General features: G+C 44.3%; 1 protein-coding gene across 1 annotated transcript; it reads left to right on the top strand.

Annotated features, from left to right (window-relative positions):
- Window positions 1-10740: 10740 nt before the first annotated feature.
- C1QL1 (complement C1q like 1) lies at window positions 10741-19736 on the top strand. Its single transcript, XM_051992344.1, has 2 exons — window positions 10741-11594; window positions 18898-19736. Exons 1-2 carry the CDS (start codon window positions 10995-10997, stop codon window positions 19075-19077), a joined length of 780 nt encoding a protein of 259 aa, XP_051848304.1. The 5' UTR covers window positions 10741-10994; the 3' UTR covers window positions 19078-19736.
- Window positions 19737-24895: the final 5159 nt, after the last annotated feature.

The following is a 24895-nucleotide window of genomic DNA, read 5'->3' as shown; positions in this document are numbered from 1 at the left end:
TGTGTGTGTGTAATTTTCTTCTAATATCTTTTCTGACCATAGCAAGAAAGCTCTTTGGAGGTAGGGTCTTAAACTCCTGTTACTGACTAGTCTACAAATGCTTAATGCTAAAACAGTTATAATCTTTCTTCCAGAAAGAGAGTCCATGGAGCCCCCATACACCCTTTTCTCTCAAATCAGGTCAGGGTTCTGGCTAAATCAAGGGAAAAGGATGGAAGTGCCTGGTAGGGTCCCTACCCCCTCCCTCTGCTTGTCAGCCACTGATCTGTTCTGTGTTCCTATAAATATTTACAAATCCCAGTTGCTGAGAAGCAAGACATCTTTCCTCTGGCTGAAGCCCATAGGCTGTAGGCTTAGCAGGGAGAAGCTAGCAAGAACAGGAGGTAAGGAAGGAATGTAGCAGTGGGGGGTGGGTACCAGGTTTCTCATCTCGGATGGATTTGAGCTAATACCATGTGCTCCAGCATCTCTGTGACTTGTGGGGTGACAGAAATCTAGATTCCCCAGGTTGAGAAAGGTTACTACATTTCTCCCTTATGTGGTATCACATTCCACTTCCTACCTTTTGGAAATCTCTGTGGCAGCTGTCTCCCCTCCTCTCTGAACTACTCAGGTCCATCCTTCTGCTTCCAGGCAACTATGACAAAGCCTCTTCCTCAGAGCTTCCCCCTCTTAAAAAACAAAACAAAACAAAAACCTCTAGAAAATCTCTGGGATACAGTGTTATTATCTCACAATCTTTAATGTGGCCTTTAGGGCATCTCCAATTAACTCATCAACAATCTTCTAAAACAAAACCTTAGAGAGACACATCACCTAGGCTTGAAATCAGATCATTCAAATTTGGGCACAGAGACTGACTTGCTATGTGATTCTAGGCAAGTCACCTAACCTGCCTGTCTCAGTTTCTTCAACTGTAAAATGGAATAGTAACAGCACCTTCTTCCCAGGGTTGTTTCCAAGATCAAATGAGATAATATTTGGACAATCCTTAATACAATGTCTGGCACACATGTATAACTTTATATCTTTAATTTACTTATCAATAATATATATTATAGTTATCTTTCCTGATATCTTACACTCTTGTTAGACTGTAAGTTCGAGGGCAGGGGCCATGTCTTTGTATCCATTCTAAATTGCTTAATTTGTTTATTTGTGTAGCATAGAAGATAGAGGGCTAACATTAGAATCAGAGAGACCTTGTTCTCAATCCTGTTCCTGCTACTGACCAGCTGTGTGACTATAGACAAATCATTCAATCTCTACGAATTTCGGTTTCCTTATTTGTAAAAATAGGAATAATTAGAGCACAGGCTATAGGAGCAAATGAGATTATCTATGTGCTTTTTAAAATGACATGCTCAGTAGAAATGTCAGTTGTTAAGATAATGGTTGATGATGTTCTTCAAGTACTTTCTCAATTTCTTCTAGTGCTGAGTTCAGCCAAGCCCTATATTCCAGAACAATTCTCTGCTTCCCTGATGAGGTGCCCTCCTCATTTCCACCATTCAAAAATAATGGAGTTTCAGGGCAAACTCAGGCTCCAATATTTCCCAGAATCACTACAGTCTTAGGGCTGCCTGTGTAGACTCCCTGTGTTTCTCCTCCTTTTCTGGAAAGGACAGAGTTAATAACTGCTCCTCCTGGCCAGTATCTAATTGTCCAAGTTGTGCCCATGGCTCTGGTGAGAATGATGGGGAGGTAGGAAGGACTGGAGACCTCAGGCTGTAGAGCAGAAAGGAATGAGTCAATTCTCCATTGGTAGGTTTGGACATCTCTGTTGTAACAATGATCCTGAGGGTGAGGGGAGGGTAGAGCAGGGGCGGAGGTGGAGCAGATCTGCAGGTGAGTGGGAAACGGAGACTCTTTTTTTTCTCTTCCATTCTCCCAATATAGTTTTCTTCAAAAAAGAAAACTTCAGTTTCCTAGGTTGGGATAGAGTGGGGATGGGTGAAAGGTGGAAGCTGAGACCCCAACTTTTCCCAGCTCCCTTAGCCTAGATTAGGAAAGATAGAAATGGGTTGGGGAGAGATGGAGGCGAATGGCAATGAACAAGAAATGAGTTGAGGAGAAAACTGAGATGAGGAAGTGAAGGGGGAGGAGGAGGAGCATAAGGCTGATAAATAGGGTGAGGTTACATCAAGTCCTTGATGGTTGGCTTTTTCCCCCTGAATTTGAGAGAAGAGACCACAACCTCCCTGCTTCCCAGAATTTGGGGTAGAGCATGGGGGACCAGAATATGCTCAAGAAGAGAGGCCCAGGGGTGGCAGAGAAAGGGTTAAACAGATTCTGAAAATAACCAAGCCAAAGCAAAAGCTGAAGCTGGGCATGGTGAGTGCCTCTCCCGGAGAGACGGATCTATAGAGGGAAAAGTCAGTGCCGCTCCCCTCCCTGCCGCCCGCTGCCTGGCATTGGCTGCTAATTAAGCCTCCTCTCCACACCCCCTCCCCTTTCCTGAGCCGGCATGCTGAGGATCCCCAAGCACCATCATATTCTGAGAAGCTAAAGGCAGAGGGGGAGTGGGGATGGGTAAGGGTGGTCAGACGCCTCCCGTTTCATCCGAGGAGCCCAGCAGGACCTCAGGAAGGCTGTAACCCAGAGATCACAGGTTGGGACCCACACTCCCACTCTCAGCCCTGACTTGGGGCAAGCACAGGTACAAAAAGACAGACCAACCTAGTGGTAGGTGCTCAGTGAATCTTTGCTGCTGCCAAAGAGGCGAAGGAAAAAAGGGGTGTCTGTAAAGAATCTGGTGATGGTGGAGGAGGGCTGAGAACAGATAAGAAGCAAGTACACAGCTCAAAATGCCATAGAATCCATCAAAATGCTCAGTTTAGGTTATCCTAGAGGCAATGAATGGAGAAATCAGAAAGCCAAGCCATGCCCTCCCCTCTGAGAAGGAAGCACCTCAGTTTCCCTGGCTTTTCCATAACCGTGGGACGTTTGCTAGCAAGCATTTTAGCACAAAAACCCCTGGAGGGATAGGCAATCAATCAATCTTTTGCTTTGTTCGAGAACTGGCTCAGAAAAGGAAGGGGGCCAGTCCCTCCCAGCCTCAGCCCAGATCCCCCCAGCTTGCTTTAGCAGCTCTCCTCCCACCGTTGGTGCTCTTTCTGCAGGGTAACAAGGTATCCCAGAGGGGAAAACCGTAGAGGTGCTGTGGGAACAGGAGTCTGGGCCAGCAGAACGTAAGTACCCTAAAAGTAGACTGGAAGCTCTATGACTGTTTTTGTCCCTCTGTCCCCCGATGCCTGAAGCATTTTAGACACATAATAGATGCTAATACAGTGGAATGGATGCCCCTCACCCCCTCCAGAGAGGAGAGAGCTGGGACTTCCAAAAGGATAAAGGCTTTTCCTGACAGATCGGGCCCCCAAACATTTTCCACCACCCCACTCACCATTCCCACCCCCACCCCCCAAACTCCACCCTTTCCTAGAAGCCTAGCAGAGATCCCAGAAATCCATGAAAAACATTGCTCTGCTGCTCTCTTTCTTGACATTTGACGAGGTCCTCCCCTCCCCACCCCATCCACAAATACATCACCTCCCCTTAAATGCACACACATACTGGGATGGGGGTGGGCACAGGGAACTGGGGGCTTCGAGGATGAAGGGGAGGTCAGAGCCCTGTGCGGAAGGAGCGTGGAAGGGGAGTCGGGGATTCACATTCACCAGGGCTCAGCCTCCTGCTCCCAACTCTCTCCCTGTGAGTCGGAGGCATAATTGTGCTGCCTGTCACTTGTTCATAACGCTATCTGTCTCGGAGGCTGACCCTGTAACACCCGCCATTATATTGGCTCCTGTTGGGGCTGCAGAGCCTCATTACTTATACATGCAGCTTGGAGGAGCGGGCTGGGCGGGGAGGGGGGAGATGGCCCCTCTGATTAGGCAATTTTCCTGATCCAGGGCCTTTGCTGGGGGGCGGAGGGGTGGGGGGGGTGAGGAAGCTGTTTTCCCATCTGCTTTCCCTTCTCTTCTCCCCTGCCCTGCCGTCCCTACCCAGAGTAGGGGTAGGAGAAAGCTTGGGCTTTGGCGGGGGTAGAAGGGGGGACACACAGAGAGATGGCCTCCCCCTGCTGGTAGGATGAGAAAAGGATCCAAGAGCGAACAAGAGGGCTGAAGAATCCCGACTACTGGAGGGGAGGGGGCTCAGGTCCCCAGATGTTCCCTCGGCTGGCTTGAAGAGTCAACAGAAAATGGGCAAATCCCTGTCCCCTGCCTCCCTGCCCCTCACCTTCAGCATATATTCTTTGAGTATCATGAATAAGAAATTCACTAATGCCTCCAACACTCACCTCACCAATCTGAGACCATTAATCTGGGTTTTTTAGGATCTGCTAAAGTGCTTTTTTCTGAATGTTCAGCCATGTTTCAGGTGAGGCAAACGAGGTTTGGGGGACTAGAGAAGGGGAGATAGATACTCCAAAAGGTCAAGCCGGGTCTCTCCACCCCCAGAAGGAAAGGAGTGAACCCCTCATTCCCCATCCTTCTCTCCATAGAGTAGTAGTTCATATTCCAGCCGCCATACCCCTCCAAGTTTCCACTAAAATACATATGCTCACACACCATATATACAACACACACACACACACACACACACACACACACACACACACACACACATTCTTAGGGATTTCTCTGCAGCTTGGAACCTTGGGAGATTGGAAGGAAGAGTTTTTTGGGGAAAAAAAAAACCTGTCAGCATCATCACATTTAGAATTAGGACCCAGGGGCCTGAATCCCAGAACTTTGTTGAATCTTGTAAGTTTTTCCTGACATTACCCCTACTTAGATCACATCACAATCCCAAAATTATATACAATCATTTTCATTTCCCCAAAAGATAATGGTAAGTCATAAAAGGGGAGAGATGGGAGAGGAGAGGAGGAAGGCACCTTAAGTATTTTTCAGTTTGGAATGTCAGAGCTGGAACAGAGCATAGAGGTCTTATTTTCCCTCATTTTACACAGAAAAACTGTGGCCCTGAGAAGAAAAAATGTTTTGTTAAACTTTTATTATGGGTCATATGACCAGTTGGGTACAGTGAAAACTTGAAATCATGATTTCTGTTCCTTTTGCAGTGCACTTCCTATTATATTATGTCACAAAATCAGCATTTGGGGACCCAAACAGAAAAAACACCCCCAAAACCAAAACCTTTTTCCACCAGAGACCACAAGGGGGGGATAAAGCCAGTAGCTTGAACTGGGACAGAAGTGAGAAAGCAGAGATGGATGAATGAATGAAAGAGAATGAATGAATGAACCTGACAAGGAGCCTCTAGAAGGGAATTTTTGTGTTTCAAAACTCTGCAAAGCTGAAAAATGTAAAAAGACTCAATTTTATATAATTTCCCCCTGAATTTCCCCCCAATTTGATTATATCCTTAAACCCTTTTTGTGTGCTGATAGACAGCAGAGGATATGGAACAAAAGGTATCACCAGATAAGACAGAGAAAGGAAGAAAAAGGTCAAGATGTAAGCACCTGATCTTTTGATTGATAAACTCCTGTCCCTGCCTTTTAACCCCAAATGATAACTGCAAAGAGGAAAACAAAGACCAGTGGACAAGGCAGAGTTATCAGACACCCAAGAATACACATCTTAACATTCACACATATTCATTCAAGTTCACTCCATCATAAGCATTCACATCCACATCCCAACTCATATTTCCTCAGAGTGACAAATATTTTTATTCTCCCTCGGCTCCCCTAAATCTTTTGCTGGAATTATGAGCAACATAGGGAATGATGGGAGGTGTTGGGAGACTTCTTTCCTACAATCAAAATGTAGTAAAACAAAACAAAACAAAAAACCTCAAAGGGAAGCTGAAAGCACCCAGCTCCTTGTCCTTCCCTGGTTCCTAGATAAAAACACAGCTAAGCTACCAGCTGTGTGGTTTTACTCCCCAGTATTCATGTTTCTTTTCTACTAACCTGGGTTCCCAAGGGGGCAGTCCATCTAGGCAGCAGGAAAATTTACCATTCCCTCAATTGGAAAATGTATCACTCTCATTCATGTCTTTGCATGGACTATCTGCCCTTCCCTATTTTTACAAATTCTGTCTCTTCTAAGGCTTAGCTCAGGTACCACCTCTAGAAAGAGACCTTTCCTGATCTCCTCCTTCCACATTGCTCTCTCCTACAATTATCTTTTACATTTAACTATGTTTCATCTCATTTCCTTCCAGTAAACTGTAAACTCTTTGAGGTCTCCTTGCAGCTCTTGTCTTTGTACCTGAGGCCCCTAGTATAGTGCCTGTACAAAACATACCTAATGAAGGCTTGTTGGGGCTGTAAGTGGTTTTGAGGAGTGAGCAGGTTAGGCATTTAAACTGCTCAGTTCCTATTGCCCCAGTCAAAATATGGAAGAAGAAGATGTGTCATTTCTTCTGTGGCCCAAAGTGTCCTTTGGAGGAAGGCTATATTGATCAAATGAGATAATATTTATAAAGTGATTTGCAAACCTTATACTGCTATATAGTAACAATTACTGTTATTGTGATCAAATTCCATTCCTGGGAAATAATAATAATGATAAGTGATACAATGATAAATGATATAATTGATAATGATAAATAATATAATAAATGATAACAGTATTTATACATATTATTATTATTGTATTCTTCTGCCTGGCTGATCTTAAGAGACTGGGAAGGAACTGGAATGGGTTTTGATACAAAGAAAATGATAATGATAGCTCACATTGATAAAAGGCTTTATGGTTACAAAGTATATTACATATATTATCTCTTTTTCTTCTCATAAGAACTCTATTATTGAAGAAGCAGTATTGTATAGATTGTAGATTATTGGTCACAGAATTAAGCAGAACTATGTTCCAATCCTGCCCATGGCATTTACCAATTGTGTGATCCTGACTAAGTCACTTTAACTCTCTCTAAACTTTAGGTACCTCTTCTTTAAGATTCAATCACAATTGTAATACCTATGTGGCAGGGGGTTAAATGAGATAATCTATGTAAATTATTTTAAACACTTCATAAACACCAGCTATCATCATCATGGGTCAGCTAGGTGGCACTCTGAGGAAGTGTGAGTTGAGATGTGCATGTGAGTTCTTATGGTGGGGTGATGTTGAATGAATATGTGTGAATGTGTTAAGGGGTAGGATGACTTTGCCTTGTTCATTGCTCTTTGTTTCTTTCTTTGCAGCTGTCATTTGGCGTTAAAAGTCAGGGAAGGAATTTATCAGTCAAAAGAGCACCAAATCTGGAATCTCAGATACTTACTAGCTGTGAGATCCTGGGCAAGTCACTTAACCCTGTTTGCTTTAGTTTCCTCATCTGTAAAATGAGCTGCAGAAGGAAATAGAAGACCACTCCAGTATTGTTGCCAAGAAAACACCAAATGGGGCTATGAAAACTTGGAAATGACTGAACCACAAAATCATCATCATGCTTATTTATAAAAATTTAGGGAAATTATTATAATTCTTGGGCGAGAAAACTTTGAAAAGAGTCATGAAGTAGTCAGGATTTCACAGCTAATAAAAGAGAGCCAGAACTTAAATCCAGGTCTTCTGACTAAATCTATGGCACTTTCTACAACACCAAAATCTGAAGGTGGTAGAGTGTGGCCCCTGTCTAGGGTTCAAAGAAAGAATCAAGTCAGGGAAAGAGACTGTGACCTAGGATCTGGGGCATTATTGATTTGAGGATTTCCAGGCTGGGATAAACTCATCCAAACTAGTCAATGATGGCCATATGATACCTGACCAACAGGTTCCCAAGCTCAGGCCTCTGCTGTTCCCTCTTCAAAGACAAGAGGAGGAGTAGGTTTTCTCTCCCCAAGGCATATAACCGCAGCCCTCTTGAGAGTCTCCAGTCCTGCAGGGTATCTCTTTCTAGGATTTGGACAGAGCATTCACCCTTACCCATCCAGTTCCTTGGAGGCAACAGAAGCAGTGCTGGCGGCTGCTATTGGCCCAGGCTCGAAGGCCAAGATGGCTGTTAATTAAAGTGCTGGCACCAGATCCTCTCTGCAAAGTTTGAAGCCGTTATTTTCCACTCCAGCGAAGCGGGGAAAATCCGGCTGGGCTCACAGAGACGCCAAGCTAAGCCAGAGGGAGCCATCTTTCGGGCTGGGGGCTGGGGGGAGGGACCACCAGAATAAGCTTGCCTTTCCTTAGTGGCATATGTTGTAGGGGCATCCTCCCAACACCAGTCTGGCTGGAAGGGGGAGAGTGGTCAGAGGGAGGGATGTCTCTTCTAATAGCACCTGAATGGAGAAGAGAAAAAGAACATTATACAGAAGGAAACGTGAGGGACAAACCCCAAGGATTTTAGGGGAAAAGGAAGATATTCTGAGCAGTCAATTTGGGGTCATATTGGCAATACAAGTCAGAGAATCATAGCAAGATAGATCTGGAAGGAGGTTTAGGAGATTTTACTTTAAGAAGTTAACTTTCTATAGAGCAAACTGAGACATTGAAGAGAAATTAAAGTCACATGATCACTAAGTGGTTGGGCAGGAACTTGGGCATTTGGTATTTTGATTTGAAATCCAGGGGTCTATCCAGTACTGCAAGCTGCCTCTCCACGTGCTAATTACAATGCAAATTTATATCTAGTGCTTGAGTCAACAGCTCATCCATTCTTACCCATAAGTCCAAAGCTCCAGCTAGCAACAACTAGGTGAAGTCTAATGGGAGTTTTGTTCTCCACTCCTGAAGGGGAAAAGTCAGTTCTTCTGACTGAATAGCACTGCCTTCTTTCATCCATCCTTCCTTCCTAGACTTCAACTGACATTCAGCATCCCATTATCTCTGATAATTTTCTGGTACTTAGTCCCCACTTTGGGAGTTGAGGACCATTTAAAATGCTCTCCAACTCAAGACTTGGGGAAAAATACCTGTACGGATTTTGAAAGTTTCCAAACTTGGGACTAAATAAAGTACTGCTCTTTGGTCAAGAAATCCAGAAATTCCTGAGAAGAACTTGGTTCCTGGGGAAGAGTGTCTTCCATCAGAACAGGGAAGGGTGGAGTGTAGAGAGGAGTTTAGCAATCTCAGACCCTAGTGATTTCTCAGGGACTTGCTTTTTACTCCCTGGACTGTTTGGAGAGGGCCTCTGGGGAGGGAAGATAGGAGAGAAGGGCACTCACCCTTCAGCCAGGCAAGAAGGCATCGCTTGAAATGGCAGGGCCCCTGTCGGGCAAGATAAACAGAGGGTGGGTGGGGGAAGCAGTAGAGCAGTGCAGCTCTGCCTCAAATAATGTGACAAATATTTTGATGGAAGGAGACACATCTCAGTTTATGCAACCTAAACACTTTAATGCAATAGAGAAAAGGGGAACAATCCAAACTTAATGGGAAAAAGGAGCTGAGTGATGAGATGTGGGAGGCTGGGGGTTTTGGGAGGGGAAGGGGTAGTGAGTGTGAGATTAACCCCTTGAATACCGAAGGGTTCTCTTTGAATACACTGCAGTCTTAGAAGGGCTTATGGCTTGTAGAAGTTTTTTTTTTTTTAATTGTTATTCAGACAGTTGGGGGAAAAGATCAAATAGGTCGATTCTGGGGAGGGGGGCATATCTACATTGATTGTAAATCAGGGGATGGAGATGGAGGGGGGCGCCTCTGAGGGAAACAAAGAGGAAGGGTGCTGGGAGCCAAGTATGGAAAGAAGGTGCTGGCGAACTGAAGGTGATGGGAAATGCCTCTATGTCTCCAGAGGGCGAGTGCCCCAGTGGCAGATGTGTCAGCAGCCTCACTGTCAACTCGGGATCAGGAGGCCTCTTCTTGAGCAACCCGGGTTCTTCCAGAAGCACTCAGGCTGGAATCAAAGCTTTCGACTAGGCGCTGATCAGTCAAGGCATTATTGATGAAACGTTGGTTTTCACAGCCGATTACATCTAAGTAATCCCATCTCGTTTCCGCACTGCGAGAGCCCCGGGCTGTGGCCCCTGCTAGTCGGACTTAACCCATCCTCGCTTCATCCCTCTCCCCTTTCTCTACTCTCTCTTCTCTGTCCTTCCTGTTCTCTGCCTTTCCTTTTCCCCCCGCTTGTCTCATTATCCTTCCTCTGCCTATCCTCCTGTCCTTTCCTTTCTCAAACACAAGAAGCGAAAGTCCTTTGAGAACCTCCAAAGCTCGGCACAAATGGAAGCGGATTGATATCACCATCACGACTATCTCCTTGCACTCATCACTCTCTTTGTCCACTTCAATTCTCACTTTGTCGTTGTCTCTCTTTGAGCTCTCTCTGTCTCTGTCTCTGCCTGTCTCTGTCTCTCCCCCTCTTTCTCTCTCCCCTCCCCACTTCTTTCCCTCTTCAAGAGATACACTTTGTTAGTCTCAATCCTGTTTTGTTTCATTATCTCCACTATTTCTGAGTCGTTATTGTTTTCCTTCCCTTGGTCACTTTATTCTTTCTCCTTCTTTCCTTCTGGGAATGTCTGTCTAGCCTTTTCCCCAACCCCCCTTTTTAGACTCGATTTATCCCTTTCTCTCTCTCTTTTTTTAATGTCTGTTGGTTTCTTTCCTCGCCTCTTAGCACCCCCTCCTCCTCAGCCCCAACCCGTTCCCCCTCTCGGGAGGCGGGTCCCAGCCTCCCGCAGCCCAATTGAACCTCAGCCCCGCCCGGTACTCTGCCTCTCCTCCCGCCTGCAGAGTCCGGGGGAGCGGCCGGGGGAGCGGCCGAGGGGGCGGGGCCCGGCCGAGGGGGCGGTGGCCGAGGCAGCTGTAGGAAATCGGAGGCGGAGAGCGAGCGGCGGCGCTGCTCAGTCCGGGCCGCGCCGCGGGAGGGAGACAGAGTGGGAGGAGGGAGAAGGGCCAGGCAGCGCCGTGCGCTCCGCCCGGCCCCATGCCCGGAGCTCCACAGGACCGCCCCTGAACACGGGCGCCCCACCGGTGCCCCCCCGCCCCGTTGGCACCATTGCCCCGACGGCGCGACCGGGCGGCCCGGCGCTTGCTAGGCTCCGCGCCGGGAGGAAGACGCTGCTGGCGGCCGCAGTGGGAGTGGTGATGCTGCTGGTCCTGGTTGTGCTGATCCCCGTGCTCGTCAGCTCTGGCGGCCCCGACGGCCACTATGAGATGCTGGGCACCTGCCGAATGGTGTGCGACCCCTACCCGGCTCGAGCCCCAGGCTCCACCACTGCCGCCCGCCCCGACGGTGAACCCCTGAGCGAGCAGAGTGGTGCACCCCCGCCCTCCACCCTGGTGCAGGGACCCCAGGGAAAGCCTGGCAGAGCCGGGAAGCCTGGACCCCCAGGACCCCCAGGAGATCCTGGCCCTCCGGGTCCCGTGGGCCCGCCTGGGGACAAGGGTGAGCCCGGAAAGCCAGGTCCCCCTGGGCTCCCGGGCCCTGGAGGCAACGGTGCTATCAGCACTGCCACCTATACCACGGTGCCCCGGGTGGCCTTCTACGCGGGCCTGAAGAATCCCCACGAGGGCTACGAGATCCTCAAATTCGACGACGTGGTCACCAATCTAGGGAACAACTACGACGCAGCCAGCGGCAAGTTCACGTGCAACATCCCTGGCACCTATTTCTTCACCTACCACGTCCTGATGCGAGGAGGGGATGGCACCAGCATGTGGGCAGATCTCTGCAAGAACGGGCAGGTGGGGACCAGGAGAGGCTGGGACTGGGCTGGAGCGGGGAGAAGGGCAGGGTCGTAAGAACGGAGAAACTTTAGCACAGGGTCACTGAGCTAGGTGGGTATCAGGGAATGGGGTGGGAAAGTGACTGGCAATAGAGTTCGGGCTCTGTGGTGCGCGCTGTGTAGAAAGTAAGAAACAGGATTTTAATCCTCTTTTGCTTCTGTGACCTTGCGTAAGTCAGTTCCCTTCTCAGGACCTCAGTTTCTCCCTCTGTTTAATGAGTAGATTGGCGTAGATGATCTCTAATTTCCTTTCTAGGTGTAAGTCCTAATATCCGAGGAGGGGAACGACAGACAGGTGGGCACTGAGAGTGAGTGGGGAGGGCCCAAGGGAAAAACCGCCTAGAGATGGGATCCTCTTTTGGGGAGGGGGGGGAAATTGGAGATAGGCGGGGCCAGAGACGGGAGGACTAGGAGGCAGGAAAGAGGAGGTACAGTGAGCTTCGAGATGGGAGGGGACAATTAAAATAAGTGAAGCTGATACTAGGACCAAAGCGACTTAGGATAGCCAGGGCACACAGGTCATTAGATCTGGAAACCCACCCTCCAGGTTCCAACAGCTCTTGGGAGCTTTCTAGCTGACCTTCTTTCAGAAGGAAGATACTGGGTAAATCAGCACCCAGCCCTGTCTCCATCCCTCGGGACCTAGCAGTGTAATCCCTATGGGAAAAGTTTCCCTTCCAGAGACAGGGTTTGCGGGTGTCTGAGTTCTGCTGCAGTTCCTCTCTCCTCCTTATTTGCTTGGAGGGGGGAGGGTGGCATCCAAATATTCTGCCCAGGAGAATCTTTCCCCTTTTCCCCGCCTACTTCCAATCCCCAGGAGCCCATAAATCTGGAATCGAGCTTGGAAATGCAAGGAGTTGCTGTGGCTGCCTTCTTCACCTTGGGGGAGAAGGGAAAGAGGAAGATCTGAAACTCCAAAATTCTAATGTCATACCGTGTCCTGTTCCAGCTCCCGAACCCATTCCACAATCATTCCTTTGACCCAGTCTGGGCTGAAATGTCTCTTATGGCAGTCCACTGAGCCTCAGATAGTGTGGGCAGGAGGAAAGGGCTCTCAAGCAACTAATTGTGCAGGGTGGGAAAGGAACACATTGGGACCTTAGTTTCAGTTTATTCTTTTCTCTCTAATAGTCCTTATCTTCTCAGACTGTGCCTGCCTCAACTGAGGCTCATAAGTTAAAGGTGGAGGGGGGTGGAAATCAGGAAAAAGTCATAGTGGTGTGTTTGTGTCCCTGTCTCATCTTTTCTCACCCTTCTTTCATCTATGCCTTCAATTGCTAAATTGGGCAAGTTAGGCTCTACCCTACGCCCCTGTAAGTGGTTGACCTTGATTAGAATACAATTCTGCTTATTAATCACCAATAAAAGATTCAGCAATGTCACCTTTGAATGCTGAGATCTGAATTTCTTCTTTTTCCCAAAGAAAGTTTGAATCCAGAACCTTTCAGGGGTGGGCTTTGGCTGTGAGCCCTTGTCTTTTCAAGACAAATGAGATACCCACCCTCCTCAGTCCTGCCCCATCATTGGGTGCCCAAGGGGAAGTGTCTAATGCTAAAAATACACTAATATCACTTATGGAGAAATAATGACAGCTTACTTCCATCACTAAACAGGAAAATAGCCTTACTTCCAAGCAAGGGGCATGGTGCGGGCAGAGCCTGGTAAATCAGGGCCCTACTCTTTGAGATGGCATATGGGGATGGTTCAGGACCAGTGAATGACTCAGGGAAGCAGGCAGTGGGGGAGGAGATAGTCCCACCATTTCGAGGCACAGACACTTTTAGTCATGTAATCCTTTCCTATAACCTTAGCCACATCATCAGTCCCTAGATGCCTAGTACTAACCCTGACACATACTTCTCACCCCAGTCAAGCTGTTCTTTTGTAACTGTTAATCATATTCATTTTAACCCGGTTTGAGTGGGAGGAAATCTAAAGTGATGTGCCCCAAGCCAGCAGCCCCTCCACCTTCCCCTCCCAGAACAGCTCTAAGATGTGGCTGGGGTCAGCCTCATAGGAAGATATAAGAGGAAGAGACAGGGCAAGGAACAAAGGTAGGAGGAGGGAAAGGGGACAAGGACTGAGAGGGGAAAAGAAAAAGAACTGAGGAGGAACTGCAGATTTAGAGATGAGCCAATAGGGAAAGAGGAATTCTACTCCCCCCCTTCCCCAAAGCTTGAGAGAAGGCGCTTCTATTCATTCTCCAGGAGGTGGTCTCTCCTGAGTCGTCATTCTCCTTTCTGGGGGTGTCTTCCTGGATGCTCATTTATTTCTGCTCTTGGCTGCTTCTCATATCTCTGAGGTCCATCCTGCACTTTTTGCTTTCCATTTGTGGATGCTTCCATTTCCCTCAAACTCTTCCATCTCCTTGACCATTATTCCATGCCCCTGAATTCTCTCAAAGGAAGGAGTGGACATTAGAGTTAAACTTGGGGAATTGTAGATCCCCAGACTAGGTTCTTGGGTGCAGGGGGTAGGGGTGAGGGATCATGGTGGGATGGTAGAGGAGGAGATTAAGAGGAAAGGGAAGGAGGAAGTGTATTGTTGGCTCTGACCCAGCCATATGTTAGTCAATGCAGTTATAAAATAGAGGTTTGTTCTACTGACTACCCAGGCATTTATAAGGGTTAAAGAGAAGAACTTTAAAGATATAAAAGGGTATGGAGGTCTAGTAGATGTGGAGCATAAAAAGGAATTGGGCACCTGTGACTAGTATCAGTTACTAAAAGAAGGGGGATTCTGGCCCAAATTCTGCTACTGTGTGACGGTAGGAGATTACTTGTCATTTCTGGGCCTCTTCTGAATAATGAATGGGCTGTACTAGATGATCTCTAAGGTCCCTTTGAGCCCAGAAAATCTGCAATATTGATTCTAATATTGTTGGGTTGTGTGCATTTTTTAATAGAAAAAGGAAAGAATTTTAAATTGTGGTCTTTAGAGGAGACTGAGGCAAGAGTTAGCTTAATAGAGGAAGGCAGTATAAAAAAGATCTGGCTTCTTTCCTTCTAAGGGGGTTCAGGAGTGTGTGTTTTTGCCCCTAAAACTCAAAGGAGGATTCAGCCATGACTGGTGACCAGAGGTGGACGATGTCAGAGATATGGCCCCAGAGTCCATTTGAATAGTGTTGGAGGGGAGGCAGCCCCAGAATCTCTCCAAAGCAAATGAATACATTGTCAAATAGCAAGCAGACTAGAAACAGGAAATCCTCTCACTTTGGAATTAAACTTATATTTGATTCCTGATTCTCCTGTCTTTAGCTTGCTGGTTCGGTTGGACTCTTACCACCCACAGGTTAGAGGCCAGTTCTATTTCGGTTGACATTTACCCTAGGCTAAGGTTAGCTTACTCACAAGATTGGAATAGAGATCTTGGAGAGGCTACCTGAGAAGCCACTCTTATACTTCTAGGCCCTTAGTAGGATCTGCTTGATGAGGAAACAAAGTATTCACTCATGAGTCAAGAGACTTAAGAGATTTAATGTCTGGCTTCCTTAAAGTCTCTATTTAGGTTTAGGGCACGTGAACCTCAAAAAAGCCTGTTGACCAACGGAGGTTTCAGTAAATCACAAGTACATTAAAAAATTCCTGAAGGAAATATGATTAGATGATTATCCATTTTTAGCATTGTTTCTATGGAACCAGTAACATTATTTCACCTTTTGTAGGCCTAATTCACAACATGAAGTTTTCATCTGAATCCTAGAATAGCAGGACCTTAGAGGCAATCTAACCCAATCTCTCACTTGACAGATGAAGTAAATTGAGTCCCAGGGATATTAACCCAATCTACTTAAGCAGGAAGGGGAAGTACAGACTTGAAGTCAGGAAGATATGAGTTAAAATCTGCATGATACACTTATATCTTATTTAAACCCAACATGAATAACTTTGTGATCCTGGGCAAGTCACTTATATCTTACTGAGCCTCAGTTCCTTTATGTATAATATGGGTAATAAGATTCACACATGATAGTATATATAAACTTTGCAAACTTTAAAGTCTTACGGAAATGCAAGTTTTTATCATATTCTCTATATCATTGTCAACAAGTAGTCATCCAGATTCTGCCTGAACATCAGACATCAAGCAAATGGGTCTTTTCTGTTCCCTTTTCTGATCTTCCTTATCATTCAGTAATCCCAAATCCCCTTCTCCTTTCTATATCTGGGTTCCTGATTTTTGAAATTCAGTTTCCTATCCTGTGAAATAGAAATGGGAACAGCACGATCTTCATGTCTCATTAGACAATTAAGATAATTTCAAGAGCAACCATGGTAATTAATAAGTAATAATCATAATATTTTTAGATGCCTGTCAGATCACCAGGAGATTTCTAAAGCAAGATTATGATATCATTCATTCAGCAAATATTAAAATGGATTTGGTTATTAAGAATACACTGTCATAATGAATTAAGAGCAGATTAATCTGAGTAATAAAAATAAATATCAGTAATGTGTTAGCAAGAGATAACAAAATGAGTACATAATTATAAATGACACTAAGATTATGGAGAGAACACCAAAAGTTATCTGCTTATTTCTCTGGAGTGCTCAGCATTTCAAAACCTTTCCCCAACATTAAACCTCTCCAAAACTCTTATTTCTTTGTTTTATCAAAAATCTAAGCTGAAAATGTCAGTGACTAAAACCAAAATTTTCTCACTCATCTTCCCAAATAGAGAAACTGAGTTTCCCCTTCCTATTCTAATCATTTCCTGGGTTCAGCTGGAGAGTGATTGTGAACCTACCCAGAAGTTTTTCTAGTGACAACTTTGAATATATCAAGGAATAGGGACCCGAATTTGCACATTAAATGAATGGCATGTAAATATATGCAGGTCTGCTCCACCACTGACCTGTATTATTTCTTTGAGCCCATAGGAGGCAGTCACTTCTCTGGCAATATTCTTCCCCTTAATTGGCTATGTAGGTGAATAAATTGGAGAAACAGTGGATTGGGGAGAATTAGGGAAAAGAACCAGATTCAGGAGGGGCTCATTTTGCTCCTTAAAGGTACTCTTAAACCTGGATAATGGGCAGGAATAGTAAACTAAATGCTTCTCTTGTGGCTATGAGGTTGGCCCTAAAATTATTTCATCCCTCTACACTTATTGAAGTGATCCCTGATCCTGGGATTCAGGCTCAGGGTGATCCCAACTGTCCTAGAAAAAGGTAAAATAAGAGCTCTTATTTTTCACCAAGGCCATAGGCAGAATCCTCTACATCTACAACTCACTTCAAAACAAAGGGAATGCACGTCAGGCAAGAGAGTAAGGACAACCCTTCACAATGGACAGTGGGGAAATGGTTACTCTTCCCTTTGTCATCTCATCTGGTGAGAGTCAGAGAGCATCAGATAAGTTTTTGTTCAGTTTTAAGTTTAATACCTTTATACACCATTTCCCATATGTCACTTTCCCCTTTAGGGACCTGATCAAAAGGAGATGACCTTAACCTTATTACAGATTGAAGGCAGTTGGACCTGAGAAGGTTAAGCAGTGCATTATCCCCATTTTACAGATGAAACAACTTGCTCATAGTCACATTTCTAGTGAGTAGCACAGCTGGGACTCCAACCCAGGTTGGCTGATTCCAAGTTTAATACTCTTTCTAGTTCCTTAAGTTGCCTTCAAAAACAAAGGACCCAACAGACTCTTGATCCCAAAGAGGGAAAAAATATACTTGTATGCCCATTCTCTGCACTGAGCTGCATTTCCTTTTGATGTCTCTTCACTTCTATCCCTGAAAGAAAGGAGTCAACTCCAAAGCTGGAGAATCTTAGAGGAAAGAGATCACTTGGCCATATAACCCTGACTATGGGTTAGGTGGGGTCCACAAACTGAATTCTATTCCTAACTTCCAGGGACTTCCATTTGAGTGAAGAAGTGGAAGGAATTCCTCAGCCTCATTCATCAAAAAGCATCCTTAAAGTCTCCGTATAGTTTTTAAGTTAGCTTTAAACCAGCATCCCCAAATTATCCTAACAAGTGAAAGAGAAAGATTCTATCTGAATCCCAAAGTGTAGCAATGAGTAGACCCTGGCTTATGGAAGTGGGAGAGACATCCCTGTTCTTCCTCTGAATCATTTCCCTCTGATAAAAGTGTTACCTTTTGTACATATAGTAATGGAAAGATCAGTGGACTGGGAATTAGAAGCACTGGATTCTAGTCCTTACCACCAACTAGCAGGCAAACCTTAGATATATTATCATAAACTTTGAACCTCATTTTCCTTATATGTAAAATGGGAATAATAAACATACTCTACCACTTCGCAGGTAGATTGTGAAGGGGAGGTGAGATTCAATGATAGTAGGCAAAAGCCCTTGTTTGATTGTAATATATATATGTATATGTACACATATATAAACATATATTACTTTTATGTAGAAGAAATTATTACTTTTGGAGGGGAGGATGATTAGGAAAGGGATAAAGATGGCTTTTTAGCTATAAAAGCAGAATGCCATCCTATCCCCTTTTTTAATCACTTGGGAGTTTGGAGTGGCAGGAGAGGAAGAGAAAAACTTTAAATTGTTCTGATTCCCTACTCCTTCCCTGTAAGTAGTTAGATCTGAAGATAGAATAAAGAATATCAGAGCTAAAGAGGTCTTACAGATGGCTTGGTTCAGAGTTTTATGAAAAATACAGAGCGCCCTCCCCAAAAAAAACCTGTCTTCAACTCTCCTCTTTTGCACCATTCTTATCTACCCTCTACCTTGCCAAGCAAGCCAAAGAGGAAGATTCAATTTTAAATCCAAAGTACAGCAAGGAGTAGATCCTGACTTGGGTTTTTGGGGAGTAGGAAGGAAGAGATCCCCTTATTTTCCTTCCATTTGTTTCCCTTTGGTCAAGTAAATGAAAAAATATTAGAGATCAGACCCCTGAAGGAGGGAAAAAAGGGGGCCATGGGGATACTCTACCTCTTTGTCTTCCAGAGGTGCCGCCCAACTCAACACCACACTAACTGCAAGAGTTATGACATTCATTCCCCTAATTTCTCTCCCCCGTTTTCTGTCCCTTTCCCTCTCCCTGTCCTCCATTCCTTCACCCTTTGCCTTTTTTTCTCCCTTTCCTGTTATCCCTTCTTTTCTCCTGTACACCCCCATCTTCTCTCTGTATTCTGTCGATATTCCTCTGCCCCTCTCCTCTCTGTTCTCCTTTCCCTATTCCTCTGCCCCTTTTCTTTCCTCTCTTTTCTGTTCCTCTCCCTGATTCTCTCCCCCGGTTTCTCTACCCGAACTTCACCCCGGCACCCAGGTCCGGGCCAGCGCCATCGCCCAGGATGCTGACCAGAACTATGACTATGCCAGCAACAGCGTGATTCTGCACCTGGATGCTGGGGACGAGGTCTTCATCAAGCTAGACGGCGGCAAGGCGCACGGCGGCAACAGTAACAAATACAGCACCTTCTCCGGCTTCATCATCTATTCCGACTGAGCCGGGACAGAGCGGGGTGGGGGGCAGGGCGTCTCTCCCTCCCTCGGCCCTTCCCGACCCCTTCCTCCCCAAGCCTCGCCCTGGGGGCATTTTCGGAGCTATACTTACACCGAAGCAGGCGAGTAAAGAGGGAAGAATGTCCCCGGTCTCCTCCTGCCTCCTTCCCCACATCCCCAGTTAGACCCCGAAAGGAAGGGAGGGGCTAGAGGAGTGGAGGATGGAGGCAACCTCAGCCTGCTCTCACATCTGGAGCCTTAGGGGCCACCAGCTATGCGGCCACAGACCAGAGCCCCGGAGTAGCTCCAGTTCACAGACCGCTCCCTTTGGCCCCGGGGTTGTAAAGATCTCCCCTTCCCCCTTCAGCACTGTATATATGTATAATACGACTGTATATTGTCTCGGAGTGCCGCGTCCCCCTCCCGATTTTCCCAATCCCGGGGGAAGGCTGGAGAGGAGGAATTATCAGAAGGTAAACCTCTCCTCCAACAGGGGCTCCTCCCGTTTCCTGCCTCCCACCCTCGGGAGGTCGAGGTCGGGGTTGCCCAGGACAGCTTTCCTTATCCCCTGATTCCTTAACCCCCAGCGATACCCAAAGTCCCTGGCCCGGCTCCGCCGCGCCCCGTCTGACCAAAGCTATAATAAAACACACACGTCCATTCCGTTGGCTCCTGCTCCGGTCCGCCCGAGATGGGGAGGCTGAGTGAGAGAGGGGTGGGAGAGGGGCGCCGTGTGGCCCTGATTGACTCCTGAGAGTCGGAGAGCCGGTGAATGAAAGAAGGCCTAACGCCCGAATGAGAAGTGAATATCTTGTTTGTGAAAGGAAAAATTAGGAGCAGGTAATTTCTTCCGGCGCTGATCTTCTCTGGCTCAAACGCTCTGGGTTTTGATGTCAATCTCCTTTTGCGATCAGTGTGCTTGAGACCCGATAATCTGGGAGAAGCACTCTGTGTATTCTCCTTTACCTTAGAGATCATCTTGTCCATTCTCTGCCTTTACTAGATCAACTCATACAAATGAATAGGCCTTCAGCTCACCTTGCAGGGGTCCTGTTCCCCTCACACCCAAAGTTTAATGTGAGTCACTCAGAGCAAAGAATTCACAGGGGGAGGGGGGGACACAAGCAGTGAGAGGGGTTTGGAAGTCAGGTCTTACACCTAAAGAGATTATTCATTTACTGAGTCCAAGGTAGAACATCTGGCCTTCTAAACTTAACTCCACCTACAGCAGGTCTAGTCAGAGGGAAAAAGTCTGGTATTGGGGTCAAAGCTATTTGTTGCTGGATATTCTTTTTAAGAGATATTGGTGCCTTTTGGTTGTTGTTGTATCACATTCATTTCCAGATCTATCCCTCCCTCCTCCACTCATTCTTTCAGGAATATATATCTATATATATAATAACATATAATATATATATAATAACATATGTGTGAGTATATATATGTATATATACTCACACATATGTTATTATTCATATATTGTTATATATATAGTTGCCACTATATCAACACACACACACACACATATACATTTACATATATTCCATGTAATTCCAAACCCAGAGTCCTAGCCCTCTCCCCAACTCTGAAATGAGGGAGGCCTATGGTATAAACTCTTCCCTAGGACCAAACCTGATTATTCACACAGCATTGAGTTTCATATAAATGCTTTTCTGTTTTCTTAATATTCCTTGTTTCTTTCATACATCATAATATGTTTAGTCATTCCCTAATCAATGAATGCTTATTTTGTTTTCAGCATATGAAGGGTTGTAATTAATATTTTGCTATATAGAAAATCTTTCTGCCTAGGCCAGCTGTTAGAAGGGGGAATCTCTGGATCAAAAGTTATGGACAGTTAAGTTATTTTCTTAGCAGAACTCCAAATTACTTTCTGGAACAGCTGGACTAATTCATAGTTCTACCAAATGTACATTAATAAGACATTCTCTCCACAGACTCTCTAACATTGACTATTGCCATTTTTGGTCATCTTTCAAATTTTCTAAGTGTAAGGTGAAGCCTTAGAATTATTTTAAATTAGCTTTTTTCTTATTTGGAGCAATGTCAAATGTTAATAGTTTATAATTCATCTTTTGAGACCTGTTCATTCTTATTTTTTGATTCACTTTTCTATTGATGAATGGCTCATGGTCATATATATTTGGGTTAATTCCTTATCTTGGGTATCAAATTCACACCAGAGATATTTGATAAAAAGGTTACTTCCTTCCCGCACTCCACCCTGCAACAGACAATTTATCCTCTTATCCTAGATGAATTGAGTTATTTAAAACCTATTGGTCTTGTTTCATAAGTCTACCAGGAGACAAAACTAACTAAACTCTGTGTCACTGGTTTTGAGTTTAGCTGAAGACTAAAAAGAAAGAAAGAAAAAGGGATAGTTAAGTCCAACTGGATGTACAAGGAGGTGGGACAGAGGGGGAGTAATGAGAAAGGAAAAGTAAAATGCAGGAGTAGAGACAGTTTGGTAACAGTGCTGGGAGTACTGTCTTTCCCCAGATAAGAGGTACCTCCAGAATTGAGTCCATTTTTATCAAGATCACACAGATCTATCCCAGAAAGATATGGCATTTCCAGTAATAAAACAAAGCACAAGCATATTAAATTTTCAATTATCTACCCTAAAGGGATAGTAGTAAGGAATGAATTAAAAAAACATACACACAGGTAATGTAGAATTTAGTTTTATTTGCCAATGGAGAGCATTATTATTTTTTTCATTTGTGAATTTCTTTCTAATCTTTTTGACTCAGGCTAATAATAAAATGAATTTGCATTCTCTGAGTATACCCACATAGAAAGGGGATTAAGAAAGGGAACTTTCAACATTTGTCAGGGACAATTCAGACCTCAGGGGTCTCCTATTCAGGCCTAGAAGACCTCACTTTGTGTAGATAACTGGTTCCCCCATAGATTTCCTGTTTGTGATGAGATTATGGCTATCCCAGAGCTGGGCATTCCAGGCATCCACAGCCCTTCTGCCTTTGATAGAGCTGTTCTATTTGGCAGTCCAGAGGGCAGTATAGAGCGGGGGAAATGGAATCAGACCTGGAATTCTAAATCTGGCTCTGACATCAGTGATATGACCTTAGGCAAGTTATTTAACTTCCTTTCTGGCATTAATTTCCTCATCAGTAAGGGGAAGCAGTTAAATAGATGATCTTTAAGGGCCTTTCCAGCTATGACCTTTCCTATTCATCATACTTTTTTTTTCCCTTGGAAGAATAGAAATGGTATTATGGCAGACATCACCCCTGTTTAAGCCCCCCAACTTTTCAGTTGACTTTGGAAGGTTAGAATAAGGAAGATGCAATTTCAGTTACTATAACTAATAATAACCACAACAATCGCTGGCACTTATAGAGTATTTTAAGATTTGCAAAATACTTTATAATTATTATGTTTTATTCTTAGATAGGTACTATTAAAATTCCCATTTTACAGTTGAAGAAATTGATAAATGACTTGCCCAGGGTCACACAGCTAGAAAAATGTATAAATCTGAATTTGAACCCCGTTCTTCAGGATCCCAATCCTTACCCCCTTTCCAGAGTGCTGTGTGCCCTATGGCACCATCTAGTGGTCATGTTAAGAAATGTATTTCTAACATTCCAAACTCACTTTTTAAAGTTGTTGCTATCTTTTATTTTGATGGCCTGTCCCTTTTCTCCTCTAAAGAGACAGTCATCTATCATACACACCACAATATTTTTTAACAATAGCTTTTTATTTTCAAAATACATGCAAAAATAGTTTTCAGCATTCACCCTTGCAAAATCTTGTGTTCCAAATTTTTCTCCTTCCCTTTCCCCCTCACTCCTCCGCTAGATAGCAAGCAGTCCAATATAAGTTAAACATTACACCAAGTCTTTAAAACCCTTTTCATTATATTGGTATATACATCTCTATTTCAACATTGCCAAAAATTGAGGTTTGGTCATGTGCACACCCTACATCTATTCCCTTCTGTAATTTCCTAAGGTCTGGGTTAAGAAAGAAAAATTTAAAAACAACACCTAAAAGACAAATGTGTCTTCACATGTGTATTGTAGCTGTTGTTTTTAAAAATCTCCCTTCTGCATTCTCTGTCTTTCCAGCCTTCTCTAATTCGTCAACCATCCAGGGTCCCAGAGATTTCAGATCTCCAGAAGTCACAATCTTCATTTGTCCCTATCATCACCCAAAGGGGATTGCTGTCCATCCTACTCCTAGAACCACCTCACCCTTGGTCTTTTAGCTACCTTGTAAAGGAAGGGGATGTCTAGCTCTCAGGAGTCCTCACTGGCCAAAAGATGGAATATATCTTTTTGTTGTTGTTGTTAACTTTATTTTTTTAAAATAATAGCCTTTTATTTTCAAAATATATCCTGCAAAGATAGTTTTCAACATTCACCCTTGCACAACTTTGTGTTCCAAATTTTTCTTCCTCTCTGTCCCCCATCCCATCCCCAAGAGAGCAAGTAATCTATGTTAACTATGTGCAATTTATGCTGCACAAGAAAAATAAGATCAAAAGGGGGAAAATGAGAAAGAAAAAACAAACAAACAAACAAAAAGAGATGAAAATATATTGTGATTCACATTCAGTCCCCATAGTCCTTTCTCTGAGTGCACATGGCTCTCCATCATGAGTTTATTGGAATTGGCCTGAATCACCTCATTGCAGAAAAGAACCAATCCATATGATCAAATCTTAAAGAAGAGGTAATTGAAATTTAGAAAGGGCTGCTTACCCACGATCACACCACTAATACATGTCAGAGGTAGGATTGGAACACAGCTCAGTTTGATTCCATGGCGCCATCTAGTTGTCCTTCCCACCATTATTGACACTTAATTTCTGTATTGGGAGTCATGGGTCTGGAACCCCAAAAGATCTTAAAAGTTATTTAAATCTCATCCCCTCTTTTCACAGACAAGGGATAAGTGACTTGCCCTCGTTCACACAGATAGTAAGTGACAGAGCTGAGATTTGCTGGTCAGGGGACTCCAAGTTTTTTTTTCCACTGGATGACCTTACCATCCCAAATCCAGCTCCATATGCCATGGTCCTTGGAACCATTTAATTTAATAAAATTAACTTAATGGTGGTTTTTTTTGTTCTTTGTGGATTTTAGAAGTAGAAATCTGAAGAGTCCTTGCTAATCCTATCCCCATCTCCATCCCTTATTGCCTGTTCAATCCTTTGCAAAAAGCCAGATTCAATAAATATTTGTTGAATTAATAATAATAGATCACATGAGTAAAATGCTTTAAAGTTCAGCTTAGTACAGTCCAATAGTCTCAAGCTACTTTATAGTTTTAAAAATTACTGAAGATCCCAAGAGCTTTTGTTTATGTGGATTATATTTATCAATAATTCCCATATTAGAAATGAAAATATCTTAGTTATTATTATAAAAATAATTTTGATCTTGAAGATGCCTCCTTTTCAGAGGGTCCCAAAATCTTATTTTGAGAACCTTTGGGTCAGCTAGATGGTGCAGTGGATAGAGCATCAACCCTGGAGTCAAGAGGACCTGAGTTCAGATTTGGCCTCAGACACTTAACAATTACTAGTTGTGTGACGATGAGCAAGTCACTTAATTTTAATTGCCTTCCCTCTCCCCCCAAAAAAAGAAAAGATAAAGAGAACTATTGATGTAGGGAATAGAGAGTTCTCTCTGGAGAGAGCTCTCTGTTATTAGTTTGATAACCCAGGGTAAGCTTCTCCATAGGATTATAGAATTACAGCTGAAAGATCCTTGGAGACCAATTACTTAAAGACCAATCTACTCATTTATTATCAGTAAATATTT

The sequence above is a fragment of the Antechinus flavipes genome, chromosome 4 (genome assembly GCF_016432865.1).
Source record: "Antechinus flavipes isolate AdamAnt ecotype Samford, QLD, Australia chromosome 4, AdamAnt_v2, whole genome shotgun sequence".
In the NCBI taxonomy this organism is placed as follows: Eukaryota; Metazoa; Chordata; class Mammalia; order Dasyuromorphia; family Dasyuridae; genus Antechinus; species Antechinus flavipes.
Note: the sequence above shows the minus strand (reverse complement) of the source record. Positions and strands in the feature narration are given on the sequence as shown.

Excerpts from the sequence above, each read along its gene's own strand:
- C1QL1 (XM_051992344.1), top strand. The coding sequence starts at position 10,995 with ATGCTGCTGGTCCTGGTTGTGCTGATCCCCGTGCTCGTCAGCTCTGGC. Across the intron at positions 11,595-18,897 it reads ATCTCTGCAAGAACGGGCAG|GTCCGGGCCAGCGCCATCGC; the intron begins GTGGGGACCAGG and ends CCCGGCACCCAG.